The sequence below is a fragment of the Fonsecaea monophora genome (assembly GCF_001642475.1).
Source record: "Fonsecaea monophora strain CBS 269.37 chromosome Unknown Scaff73, whole genome shotgun sequence".
In the NCBI taxonomy this organism is placed as follows: Eukaryota; Fungi; Ascomycota; class Eurotiomycetes; order Chaetothyriales; family Herpotrichiellaceae; genus Fonsecaea; species Fonsecaea monophora.
The window spans coordinates 50,446-63,680 of record NW_019174004.1 but is presented as its reverse complement, the minus strand read 5'-3'; the positions used below and the strand labels follow the sequence as shown (position 1 = coordinate 63,680).

General features: G+C 52.1%; 5 protein-coding genes across 5 annotated transcripts; 2 read left to right on the top strand and 3 right to left on the bottom strand.

Annotated features, from left to right (window-relative positions):
• Nucleotides 1-408: 408 nt before the first annotated feature.
• AYO21_08428 (hypothetical protein) lies at nt 409-1,380 on the bottom strand (the record flags this gene model as incomplete). Its single annotated transcript, XM_022658372.1, has 1 exon — nt 409-1,380. The coding sequence occupies one exon, from the start codon at nt 1,378-1,380 to the stop codon at nt 409-411; it is 972 nt and encodes a 323-aa protein (XP_022509303.1).
• A 408-nt stretch (nt 1,381-1,788) lies between these two features.
• AYO21_08427 (hypothetical protein) lies at nt 1,789-4,903 on the top strand (the record flags this gene model as incomplete). The annotated part of the gene is made up of 2 exons (XM_022658371.1): nt 1,789-1,940; nt 2,101-4,903. The coding sequence occupies 2 exons, from the start codon at nt 1,789-1,791 to the stop codon at nt 4,901-4,903; spliced, it is 2,955 nt and encodes a 984-aa protein (XP_022509302.1).
• A 646-nt stretch (nt 4,904-5,549) lies between these two features.
• Nucleotides 5,550-6,412, top strand: AYO21_08426 (hypothetical protein; the record flags this gene model as incomplete). The annotated part of the gene is made up of 2 exons (XM_022658370.1): nt 5,550-6,062; nt 6,125-6,412. 2 exons carry the CDS (start codon nt 5,550-5,552, stop codon nt 6,410-6,412), a joined length of 801 nt encoding a protein of 266 aa, XP_022509301.1.
• Nucleotides 6,413-7,416: 1,004 nt separating this feature from the next.
• AYO21_08425 (hypothetical protein) lies at nt 7,417-9,388 on the bottom strand (the record flags this gene model as incomplete). Its single annotated transcript, XM_022658369.1, has 3 exons — nt 7,417-8,945; nt 9,060-9,189; nt 9,290-9,388. The coding sequence occupies 3 exons, from the start codon at nt 9,386-9,388 to the stop codon at nt 7,417-7,419; spliced, it is 1,758 nt and encodes a 585-aa protein (XP_022509300.1).
• A 1,405-nt stretch (nt 9,389-10,793) lies between these two features.
• On the bottom strand, nt 10,794-12,519 carry AYO21_08424 (hypothetical protein; the record flags this gene model as incomplete). Its single annotated transcript, XM_022658368.1, has 2 exons — nt 10,794-10,928; nt 10,984-12,519. 2 exons carry the CDS (start codon nt 12,517-12,519, stop codon nt 10,794-10,796), a joined length of 1,671 nt encoding a protein of 556 aa, XP_022509299.1.
• Between the last annotated feature and the right edge of the window lie 716 nt (nt 12,520-13,235).

Genomic DNA, 13,235 nt, shown 5'->3' with positions numbered 1-13,235 from the left:
AGGGTGAACACCTTACAAGGACTCAGAGCAGTTTCTTCCAGCCCCTGACAATACTGACGATAGGGGACTTTGATATGAATGAATGTAAGAGGGATTCTCGATGCTTTATCAAAAGTAAATTCGGCGATGGTGGTGGATAAATCAGAAGCCGAGCAGAATTGCGGTGCCGGTGGCTACGGTGGAGCAAGAGAAAGACTGGTATATCATTATTTCCGCGTACTAGCAACTAACAACAGATGGTAAAGTGGCAAGTACAGCAAGAGCGAGACTTTACGTGGTCAATGATCATTACTCATTATGCGAAACAAACCACAGAGTAAAATCATGATGATCTGCTACACAGTATGTGCGGTAGACCCGCTGTTATACACAAGTAGGCACCACCCTCGTGGTGCCATGAGAAACCCTTCAAGCAGCCTTCGAACCCTCCTCTTCTTCAGTGCCATTCTCTTTCTTCTGCCTCTCTCGTTCTCGTTTCCTTTCTAATAACCGGTTCAACTTCTTGGCCACATTGAAGACACCTCCGGTTCCTGAACCGCAGGCGGCACACGAAGGGTCTTTTCGGTATCGTTTCAGAGCACATGCCTCACAGAAGTAGTGGCCGCATTTCGTGACAATCGGGGCTGTATATGGTTTTTTGCAGATAATGCAGGCAAATGGGATGCTCTCAAGCAGCTTTTCGTCGTCTTCATCCTCCTCCGTTTGCTGAGCACTCCTGTTTGCAGATGCCACAGTTTTCGCGCCAGGATTCTTTCCTTTAGTACTGATTTCCCAATCCCGATCTAGCTGCCATCCCTGCTTGTAGTCCTCTCGTGCGTGAAGGAATTTACAGTTATCCCCGAAACCACAAAATCCAGTTTGCTTGTAATCCTTACAGACATCAGGAGCAAAGTCTGTAACAGTAATCGTCCTCACATTGCTCGAAGTTTTGACGGGTCCGACCTGTTTCGAAGCACGGTCGGGATTCTTCTGTATGAAAGTTTGATAGTTTGCCACGCCTTTGTATGTTCCATCCGCAGTTTCTATGTCTGTTTTCTTGGAGGAGGGGTTTCCGGGCTTTTTGACGCCATCCTCGTCGTACCAATTCGACGCTTTGGTAGCGTCATCCTTGTTTGTTGCAGCGACCACTGGTGCGGCCGAGATTTCTTCGGTTGGCTTCTCGCGAGGTTGATCGGCCTTTGATGATGCAGTGACCCCAATATGCTTGCGTCTTCGCTTGACTTGTCTCCCCTCCTCGTCTTCGAAAGAGGAAAATCCCGAATCTGATTCATCGTCCGGGGGAGGAGTGGCGGCCCGCTTTCGAATCGTGGACTTGAGTTTTGGATTTCTTTTTTTGAACGTAACTTGTGGTGCCTCAGCTGCAACCTGCGGGTCCTCCATTTCTGGGGTATGGAGAGTGGAATCGAGGATGAGGGTAAGAAGCGTGACACCCTTTCTCTGAGATATAAGTGCGAGAGAAATCGAGACTTCTCGAACCGGCGCAAGCAAAATCGCAGGCAAGGGTATCTCAGATGTTGCTTGCATAAGCCAAGCAATTGATCGACTGCGCTAAACCTTAATATTTCTCGCCACAGCTCCCTTGTATGGACGAGCTCAATTTCTCCAAATGCAACTCCAAACTGTTCACAGCTGCGGCGCCTTTTTAACCTGCAACCCAAGACACCAGACTAGTATGCGGTAGATTTAACCCCTGACACTCTTGTTCTCTTCTATCATGTTGTTCAAACCCATGTTACCTTGAAGTTACATGTTCCCTTTTTGGGTGGCCTGTCGTCCCACAATCAGGCCATGGTAGACCATGCATCCCCGGGTCGGCAAGCTGGGACTTCTGGAGATGGCTCTCCGAGCCCGAGTCCGACCGCAGAGGAACGTAACCGACGCAAGATAGTCAGCTTCAAGGTCACCCATGTGCTACTTACTCTCTTTATTCTATGGTTGATGTGAGTTGGGCAGAACATGCGTCGCGCCAACGTTCAAGCCAGAAACTGACCGAGACAGGATTGTACATATTGTTGGCATTCTGTTCTTTGCTAAAGGCTTTCTACTCACCAGGCTGGTGTTGGACAACAAATCTGAATGTGGAATACTTCCATCTGACAGACCTTCGCGAATCACCGACGGATGCTGGCATCCCAAGTCGTTCGATCGAGCTGTCGTCATAATAATTGATGCTTTACGATATGACTTCACCATTCCCTCTCATCGTTTCTATACAGAACCCCAGAAAAAGTTTTACTTAGACAATCTGCGCATTCTTCACCAGAGCGCTGCATCGAACCCTTCGAATGCAGTCCTACTGCCATTTATCGCGGATCCTCCTACTAGCACCCTTCAACGTCTGAAGGGTCTGACCACCGGCACACTTCCTACATTTATCGATATTGGTTCAAATTTTGCTGGAACAGCTATCGAGGAGGATAACATCATCTCTCAGCTGAAGGATGCCGGGAAGACGATTGTACAACTGGGAGATGATACGTGGCATTCTCTCTTTCCTGGATATTTCGATCCGAATATGACACGACCATATGATTCTTTCAATGTGTGGGATCTGCATACTGTGGATAATGGGGTCATCGAGCATATCATGCCTTTGCTTGACCAGTCACCGGTACAATGGGACGTCATTTTCGGTCATTTCCTCGGGGTCGATCACGCAGGCCACCGGTACGGTCCTGACCACCCTGCGATGGCCGAAAAGCTCCGCCAAATGGATGATGTTATTCGGCAAATAATGGAGAAGATTGATGATGGAACTTTGCTCGTGGTTATGGGCGACCATGGCATGGACACCAAAGGGGACCATGGCGGAGAGTCTGATGACGAGATTGAAGCAGCACTTTGGATGTATTCGAAGAAGCCTCGCTTCGGACGGATCGATGCAGCCAACATCTTGCCTCCGGCCACGGCGAAGGAGCGTCCAGTCGGTCAAATTGATCTGGTGTCGACTCTATCAATCCTACTTGGGCTACCCATCCCCTTCAACAACCTCGGCAGACCAATTGCTGAAGCATTTGCTGGGCCCGGGACGACGGACTGGGAAAATCTTGCCAAAGTAGAGCAATTGGCCCAGAGTCAGATCTCAAGATATCAAAGATATTACACACGTTCGCGGGACCTCGGTCTGCCCCAAGAAGCATATACGAAGCAAAACCAATATGTGGTCGATTCAACAGAGGCTAGAGCGCTCAGCAAGTGGAAAGATGCACATCACGCCCTCGTCAACTGGCACCAGGAGGTGATATCCATGTACAGGCAACTGTGGGCCAATTTCAACTTGACGGATATGTTAGTCGGGGTGCTTGTATCCGGCCTCGGGTTAGGGTTCTTATTCCTGTTTTCCTGCTTCTTGAAGGGGGACAAAGCTGGACTGGCTGTGCCTCTGGTCAGATCCGTCGGCTTCGGGTCGGCAACAGGCGCTGCAGTCGGTGGTCTATCTGGATTTTTCTTGCCTGCACCTTTCACGGTGGTGAGTGGTTTGATATTTGGTGCTACTGTTGGTGGCATCCTTGCTGCTGGCATCTGGTCAAGTCGACACCTTTTCGCTCCAAAGTCGTATCTACCATCCACCTGGGGATGTCTGGCCTTCGTTTTCTGTGTGGCCCAATCCGCTGGATTCGCGTCAAACTCCTACACCATCCATGAAGACACAATCCTCCTCTTTTTCCTGAGTACATTCGGAATTGTGTCTCTGATCTCATCAATGCGACAAGCGTCTAAACCTGATCGAGTCTTGGGCACATACCAGTCGGTGGTTTTCATACTCCTTACTCGAGCCGCATCGTTTTCACGGCTTTGTCGAGAAGAGCAGATGCCCGGCTGTCGCTCGAGCTTTTATGCATCTACGAACTCGTCAACATCAGCCCCTTGGCAGCTTCTGATCCCTTATACCGTGGCTCTGATCATTCCGGAAATCATCAAGGCGTTCTACAAAGGCACCGCATCATATGCTGGGTCGGCCGGCTTTTGGATTGGATTCAGTGTCCGTATGGGCTTGTTGTTTGTTGCTGCCTACTGGACGGTAGATGCCGCAGATAACGGAAACTGGTTGCTGGACCGAGTCTCATCAACCACGCTCAAGACAGTCAACATCACTTTGGCCAGGTGTGCCCTTGCAATCGCAATTCCTGTGGGGATAGGGACTTTTATATGGGCGAAACCGTGTATCGACATCTCGATAACCGAACCGACGAGTGCCACTGACGAATCTGGCGCCCGCGGGCCCCCCCAGTTAACGGTCTTTGGTTATGCAAACGTCTTCGGCAGCCGTTACTTCATCATGCTTCCCATCCTTGTCCTTGCCGTGTCATTGCTCCTACCGCCCATGGGCCAATATTCAATCGCTATCCTCACCTGGCAGATTCTCTGCCTGCTTGAGATACTGGATACCAACGGGCTCACAATCACCTCTGCCTCCCAACCCAGAATTGGACCGATCATGCTCGCCATCCTCGGGTCCTACCATTTCTTCAAGACCGGCCACCAGGCCACCTTGGCTTCTATTCAGTGGAACTCGGCCTTTGTCCCGCTACGCACGATTCAATATCCTTGGTCGCCACTCCTCGTTCTGCTGAACACCTTTGGAGCTCAGATAATTTGCGCAGCGGCGGTGCCATTGACGGTGCTGTGGAAGAGGCCCATCGACAAAGCGGGCGTTCGTGGGCTATGGAACGATGTGCTGGGGGCTTGTCTCACGCATGCTCTGTACTATGCGACGATTCAGGTGGCGACGACAATGTGGGCAGGGCATCTGCGACGGCATTTGATGTTATATCGAGTCTTCATGCCACGATATCTCATGGCCAATGGGGTGTTGCTCATTGTGGATCTGGTGCTGGCCTTGGTTGCCTTGGCCAGCGTGCGGGTTGTCGGGCTCAGTGTGGGTGAGGTATTCGGCCTTTGAGTTCTGTGGACTAATTGGCCTCGCGTAAGATCTACAAGAGCCAAGAGAAAGAGGCACTAGTGGTCGATGAATAGCTTCGCCCATCTAAGGTCCTCGATTAGTCAAATTGCTCTGTATCTGGCAAGTGTGCAAACCTCTAGACGCAGGGCATAGCTTACGGCAGCATGCCATTGACCTCGACGAAGCCGTGGTTAGTCATGCGATACACGGAAGGAGAAAGGCGAAAGCTGAGTCATGCAAGAGGATGTATCATTCCTCTCGACGCATCTGTTGGCAGTTGGTCCAACACGCTGGATTTCCGAAAGCGAAGAATGGGGCGCAGGTAAAACCGCCGAATCTTTGTGCGAGACGGCGCTGCCGTTACGTCATCCGCCCATCCCGGCACCAGCAAAGACTCTCCAATTGACCGAGCAGTTCCAGATGCTCCAGAGGCATTCGCCGTATATTAACCAGCTGCGGTTACAGTCACTGCTCGAAATTTTCATTGTTGCATTCCTCTTCTTCCTCTGATTCTTGTGAGAGACTTTTTCAGATCTTGCTCACCACCCGCCCCTACAGTTCTTCTCACAACCATTGTCCGACACAACCTCTGCCATCCTCTTACATACCCCGCATCCATTGAGAGACCACCCCTCCATCCGCCAAAATGCCTATCTCGGTGCCCGCCACTACCTCTCTCCACGACCTCTTCAGCCTCAAGGGCAAGGTCGTCATCGTCACCGGAGCCTCCGGACCCACTGGAATTGGGACTGAGGCTGCCCGGGGATGTGCTGAAATGGGTGCCGACGTGGCCATCACATATTCGTCTCGTCCTCAGGGAGGTGAGAAGAACGCCAAAGAGCTCTCGGAGAAATTTGGAGTCAAGTCCAAGGCGTACAAGTGCAATGTCGGCAGCTACGAAGAGGTGGAGAAGCTGGTCCAAGATGTCATCAAAGACTTTGGCAAAGTCGACGTCTTTATTGCCAACGCCGGTCGAACTGCCGACAGCGGTATCCTCGATGCCCCTGTTGAGAAGTGGAACGAGGTCATCCAGACGGACTTGAACGGTGTCTACCACTGTGCACGAGCCGTTGGCCTGCATTTCCGGGAGCGCAAGACCGGCAGCTTCATCATCACGGCATCCATGTCGGGTCACATTGCCAACTTTCCCCAAGAACAGGTCAGTCTTATCCGATATTCTACTGCTTATGAGATGAGAGGGCGTGCTAATCATACAAATAGACCTCTTACAATGTTGCCAAAGCCGGCTGCATCCACATGGCACGATCTCTGGCCAACGAATGGCGAGACTTTGCCCGTGTGAATTCGATTTCGCCCGGTTACATCGACACCGGTCTCTCGGACTTTGTTCCTCAGGATATTCAACAGTTGTGGCACAGCATGATCCCCATGGGCCGTGACGGCAAGGCGACGGAACTCAAGGGTGCTTATGTCTATCTTGCCAGCGATGCGAGCTCCTACACGACCGGCACTGACATCATCATTGACGGTGGCTACTGTGCCCGATAAATGCAATCGGTGTGAAACAAGCGGAGAGCTTGGCGCGATAAGCATCATTGACGCATTGGAAATATGCAACATGAGATATCAGCTTCGGCCAAGCCGGCTACGAGCTGAGTCGTGGTCGGAAGTTGCAGGGAGAGATATCGACGTATGTCATGCAAGGCTGAGCTGAAACAGTCTTATTGACGGGGGCCGATCCATCTATATACAACGCCATCTGGACTGACTCTCGAGATGGAACTACTAGTTGGTATGAATTAAGCCAAAAAGCCGATTGTGCACCCTGCATCCTGCGTCCTGCGTCCTGCATCCTGTAACACGGGTGCTTTCGTTCTGCCTGTCTTTTCTGTATTCTTTTCCTCGTCGGTTCCTTCGTTCCAGTCTCGTTTTGCAGCTGTAGCGACATCGCCGGATACCGGGAACCAGATCCAGTTCCACAACCAGAACTCAAGCCGCTTTCTTTGCTTCTTGCTTCTTGCTTCTTGGCCCTCCGGAGTCCAGATACATATTTTCCTCTCTTCGCTTTTCTATTCTTCGGTCACCGAACCCCTTTGCAAAGCGTGAACAGAGACTGCACATGACACAAGACACAAGACACTGAGAATCCCTGGCATACCATCCATTATTCAAACGTTACTTGCGAGGAGAAGAGTGGGTGGTGTGGTGTGATTCTCATGCGAACAGGTGAACCGGGAGATCGGCGTGGGTCCAAGACTCCAAATCGAACCTTTGACTTTTCTTTCATTCTTTTTCTAATTGATTGATTGATTCATTGGTGCCTCGGGTGCCTCGTTTGCCCATGTACTTTAACAAGGTGTCTGTCTGTGTCTGTATGAATTTGTAACTGTAATTTGTACCCTCGTAGCCCGGCCCGAGATTTTTGTGTTGAGAGAGTCTCAACATTTGGAATGGTGACTAGGCAGGCGTTGTAGAGGCGGTGTACATAACAACAATGTCACCCTCAGATAAACCCCTCTAGCAGGACCTTTGTTACACCCTTCTGTGATCGTTCACCTCCTCTTCCGCAAGGACAACCTCCCACTCATGCCGTTACTCGGCCGCGCGGCCCCGAGCAGGACCTGGAACGGCTTGTGGCCCTCGACGCTGAGGCGCTCGTCGCCGCTGACGCCGTCTGCGAACTCGTCCTTGGTCTCCACGGGCACCCAGTCGCCCTGCTCGATCTTCTCGCCGCGAAACTCGGCCGTGAAGTCCACCTCGCGGACCACGAGGGCGACGACGACCTTGGCCTCCATCATGGCGAGTTCCTGGCCGATGCAGCTGCGGGGGCCCTTCTCGAAGGGTCGCCACGCGTCCTTGCCCGCCGGCGTGTGCAGTTTACATTCGGGAAACGGCGTCTGCGAGGGGATGAAGCGCTCCGGGATGAATTTCAGGGGTTCCGGAAAGTACGCCTCGTTCCGGTGGATCATGTGCGCCACGGGCCACAGGTCGAATCCGACGAGGGGGCATTCCGTGCCCGTTGACGGGTCGATCAGCACTTTGTCCCGCGCCGCCGACACGTCGCTGGGCCGTTTCAGTTCGCGGATCGTCGACGCCGGCGGGAACAGACGGAGCACCTCCTTCACCACCGCGGCCAGGTACTCCAGCTTGTTGATGCGGTGCGGGTCTGACTTGATGAGCTCGGCCATTTCAGCCGCCGTGACGTCGGGTCCAAAGACCGAGTCGAGTTCCGCGACGATTTTGGTGTGGACGTGCTTGTGGAGGTGGAGCAGGTACATGGTGTAGGAGATGGTCGAGCTGGTGGTGTCGTGGCCCGCGAAGATGAACGTCTTGATGCTGTCGATGGCCATTGCGCGGAACGAGCGATTCATCCCGCCGCCACCACCACCACCACCTCCTCCTTTCGCACTGGCCGCGACCTCCTTCTCGTAGGCGTCCAGGGCCAGGTCCACGATGGAGCGTTTCCGGTCTTTTCTTGGCTTCTCTGTATCTGAGGAGATATTGGTGCCGGTCTTCCTCGCCTCAATCTTCTTGTCAATCTCGGCCCCGAGCAGCGAGTCGAGTTTCCTGGCATTCCACCACAGACGGATCGGACGAACGAGGTTGATGTCGTCCAGCGGGCCAATGCTGGCGGCACTCGGCATCAGCTCCACCTGCTTCCTGAACGTCGTGACGATCGGGTGCGGCCGTTTCTGACTGTCAAAGTCCGAGTCCATGACCACTTTGCCGATGATGTCAATGGCAAATCCTATCGACAAGGGGTCCAGTTGGACGAGCTCGTTCGTTTGCGCCTTTTCCAGGAGCAGATCAAGGAACACGAGGCTGGAGTCGACCACGTACGGAACCAATGTGAACAGGTGACTCGCGGAGAAGCCGGGGTTGAAGATGGATCTTAGCGATTTCCAGGCGTGGCCCTCCAAGCCAACCATGTTGTTTTCTCCCAAGAGGTTGGTCAGAAATTTGGTCGTGAGCTGCGATTTTGGCAGCGATTGACCTGTTGTCAGGAACTTGGAAGCGACTTCAGGGTCGGCAACGAATAACCAGCGGGGACCAAACGGCCACCAATCGAGATAGAAGACGTCTGTGAATTGACGGTAATTCAGTATCTGGACAGAGACAAGTACAAATCCAAACCAACAACACCTGACAGAGAGCCAGATCACTAAACGCAAAGATGTGCTGGCGATATACTTACCGCCCAGATCATATTTCTTCCTGATATAGTTGGCCCAGTTCTGGACATGACAGTTGGGTGGGAAGAGTCTCTTGCAGTCTGCCGCAATCTTCAAGTGACCCCAGAATCGGCTTTCCATGGGCGGTTGTGGCTGGACAACGTGGCGTCAGCATTTGTACGCATCGCCCGTCTCCAAACAGAAATAGTGAATAGCCCAGGCAATGCATCACCAGAGAATACGAGATACTCACCAGTCCATCAAGTTCTGCTCGCTTCTTGTAGACCAGATTGACAAAGTACCCAACTCCCGCCGTCAGCAGTGCCAGGACTGCTAATACAATCCGCCACATGGTTTTAGCATCTGCTTGGGAGATTGCGCGTAGAGTTTGTGTTGAGAATCTCCCCGACAGAGCAGAAGATTCAGCATGGATGGATGGATGCAGATGTGCTATGCAAAGCGCAGATATCTGATATGATGATGGCCAGACTTCAAAAAAGCGACCTACTGGCCAGTCGTAAGCAGCGGATTAGGAAACGAGTAAGCCCAGGAACAGGCTAGACCAGGGGAAATCCGAGGCTGACGAGGCTGACGAGACTGCTCTCTCGAGTCGTGTTCTCGGTGCTCCGTAGATGATTCGAGTTATTGACACTCGATGTCTCTGTTAGCTCTTCCTGATCAGACTGTCCAGAGAATGTAATCTTCTGGTCCTCGCAGAAGTCAGTCAAGGCTTATTTACACCGGCCTGAATGTCAGGTCTTGTAGGCACATGGCGTATGCAGGGGTCCAGATGTGCTAGCCAACAGCAGGATTCGCTCGTTGGTGTAAAGTCGACCAAGAATGGTGTTGGATGAAAGCCGGATCGTACGATGAGAGACTCGTGTAAGGCGCCCTATGATGGGGCGAAACCTACCCGTTGCTGGGAATGCGCATGTGGTGAGCCTAATGCCGGTGCTCGAGTGTGTGGTGCCGTGGCTTAATGTTGAGACGAAATCCTTTGGGCTATACGATATATGTCCAATATAAAATAGAAGACTTGAAGAGTTCTGCACACAAGGACATGGATGCTTTTTCCGCAGCTCCCACTTATATACCAACTGAACCTCCATAAACATACATGACCATGTATAATGCAAACACGAAAGAACAAAAACGCCGAAACAGTGTTGAGGAAAGGTTCAAGGTTCAAGAGGCAGCAGGTGGATTTCAGCTTTCATACATCACCCACGCGACAAATAATATGCGATACATAGATATATGCAGAGAAGTAATCTCACAGATAGACAGGGGAAACTCAACATGCTGGATCCTCTCCGATGGCATGCCTGACAAAGCTGATATATAGATGTCAGAAACCAGGATGAGCTTCCTAGTCCTGACCTTTTGAGACCCGTTCGGCAGCAGAAGGTTTCATGCCTTCAAAGCAACGCAATGTACTATTCAGAGGTGTGAGGTTGAGTAACACTCGAAAAATGTGGAATTAAGAACATGCGCCAGTGCTGCGTATCATAAGATCATGAGACGTCGACTTGATGTGTGCCGGAGATAGAAAGATCAGATTGGGGTCGAGGTTAATGGAGATTGACACTTGAATCCAACGAGGGCTGCTTCGGCGCCGAATATAGACGAATCTTGGGTCGGAGGTGCCGCGCTTCGGATATGTATAACGAGATCCTCTGGCATACGACACGGGGAAAGATGCCCCCATTGACTGAGGGAATGCTGGGCGCAATTAAATGTAAGAAAACAGCTTCTCCTCATCGAGTATCCCACGTCTGGGCTGGCATCTCAAAAGGTCGCTCCATCGTCCCCGTCTGTGGTGAGCCCATATTATACCCGAGGGTCGCACCAACATTGGGGTTGGGAGAGGTGGAGCTCACGACAGTTTGAGTCTGTTATTCAAGGGTTAGCAAAGAACCAAAAAATCTCGAGACGGTGAAGACGTACGTCGCTGGCCTGGCTCGATAGCCATTGATTCACACTGGCGGTCGTTCCATTCATTTTCTCAGCTCCACCCAGTTCACTGGGTGCTTCTGTCGGGGACATCGCTGTCCAATGGGAGTATCGATCTGCAGTTGATCCTCCATTCGGGCCTGGGCTGGCGTTGCCCATCATTGGCGTAGTCAACGTGGGCTGGCCGTGTTCAGCTGCAGCTCCTGCGTTATTCTTGCGCCGCCGGCTGCGATAGAAGAGTAGTGCGAGCCCGCCAACAATAAGAATCAGACCAAGAACCCCACCGACGACACCGCCGACTATAGGGCCAATGTTCTTGTTGCCACCGCCGCTATGGGACGCCGATGCCGAGGTAGTCGCCGTGGAAGTGCCTGTACTGACAGAGGTGGTGGATGTCGCCGTAGCCGTCACTGGATCACAGGATGCCTGGAGCACGTAGCCACCACCTTGGCTTTCAAAGTCTGTTCGGATGGCTGGTGCCATTTTGAATTGAGACCGCTTGTAGTCGGCGATTATATAGTTCATGGTCATGTAGGGGATACCCCAGTCTAGAACGTAACCGTCGTTGGTGTAGTTGAACATGGTGGCTATTTGGTAAGTGTTGTCGATCACGGTGTATTTGCCCTCGTCATCGTACCCGCGAGGATAATAGAAGAGCTCTTCTGAAGGGATTGTTGTCTTGTATCCGTTCTGCAGAGTGACAACCAGATTGCCGGTCGGCACAGCAGTGGATGGGTACGTCAAATACGAGTCATTGTAGACGGCGTTTGTCGCTTTCATGAAGTTCTCCCAGACGTTCTGCGGCACATTCAGCGCACGTTCCGAAGGTTGAAGGTTGACCTGGAGGGATTCAGACGCGTTGGAGAAAAGATTCGTCGACCCCGATTCGTCTTCATACGCAAGGCTCGTGATAACGACACACATTTCGCACTGCTCCAGAGAGTTGAACGTCGTCAGGCTGCCGTTGATCCGGGTGGTATCGTACCCGCCAACGACCAGAGAACCATCCACAGGGTGGTCGATAGAGCGAGAGCCGGTCCAAAGGCCATAGACGGTCGATGGTACAGCGCCGCTCTCCACAGCAATGCGCAAAAAGTCCGAGCCGGATCCAAGAGGCATGACACCTTGACCGCCATAGCCAGGTTGGTCGTAGCTGGAAGGAAACCCGTAGATGGTAGCATTTCCAAAGGTCAAGACGTCGTTGAAGTAGACAAAGGATAATTGACTGGGGTTTCCTTGATCGGTGCCGTTCCACTGACCTTCCGCGACCTGGAGAAAAGTTTTCGAAGCGCCGTAGTCGAAGACACCACCGAATTGGCCAATACAGGAGTCGTTGTACTGAGGGGCACACTGTGCTTTGTTCACAACGTATAAGTTATCGTCGGCGTTGCTTGGTCTCAGCGAAACTATCTGAGGCGGAGTCCCCATGGAGATCTGGATCCCTCTGGTGATGGCTTTCTGATCGGTGGTGACGGTGACGTTGGACCATGGCAGGAACATCGGAGGGGATCCATTCTGGCAGAGCGACATCGTGCTCAAAGAGTGGGAGGAAATGACTAAGTCTCTCGCAGGTCCTGTATGTCAGTTGGCCGACGAGGCACTCTGTACCGTGCAGAGAGTCCTCGTTCTTCTCAGGACCGGTTCACAAAATCCGAGAATGAAAAGAATGGTGAGAGAGAAGAAGCGAAAGAGGGTCAAGGTACGGGAATGTCCATGCGTGGACTCCCCTGTACACTATTCGATCGGCGAAGCGGCTCAAGTCAGCCAAACTGCTCGTGAAATTGCGTTCGGCACGCCTGACCTTATGCAAAGCTTGGTACACACAAGGGCCTGCCACGTTTTCTTGATAGCAAAGGAATGAGTTCGAAGCACTCGGGCAATCAGAGGCAGATCCATCTTCATGGCTGCCACGGCATGAGCGAGATGCTGATTGCACAGCGAACAGTCAAACCTGCCAAAGCGCGTATGTTTCCCTTCTTTCCAATGCTCCAGATATTGTTTACTCATAGATCATTGATGTGGAATCATCTCGAGGCTGGGTAGACTGGCCCATGTCATGGTTGACCGATCGTGGCCGGGTAGTTTGAGCCGGCGCGTTTGAAAGGGTCAACTAGGTGGGTCTTTAGCCTGACAAGCGATGGGCCTGTCAAATGAACTTGTCGCGTAAGATGTGAGGTTGCTGGAAACGGAATGGCATGGCAGATTTTTCAGATATAGTGCCATAAGTTGGTACGACCCATTCCCCG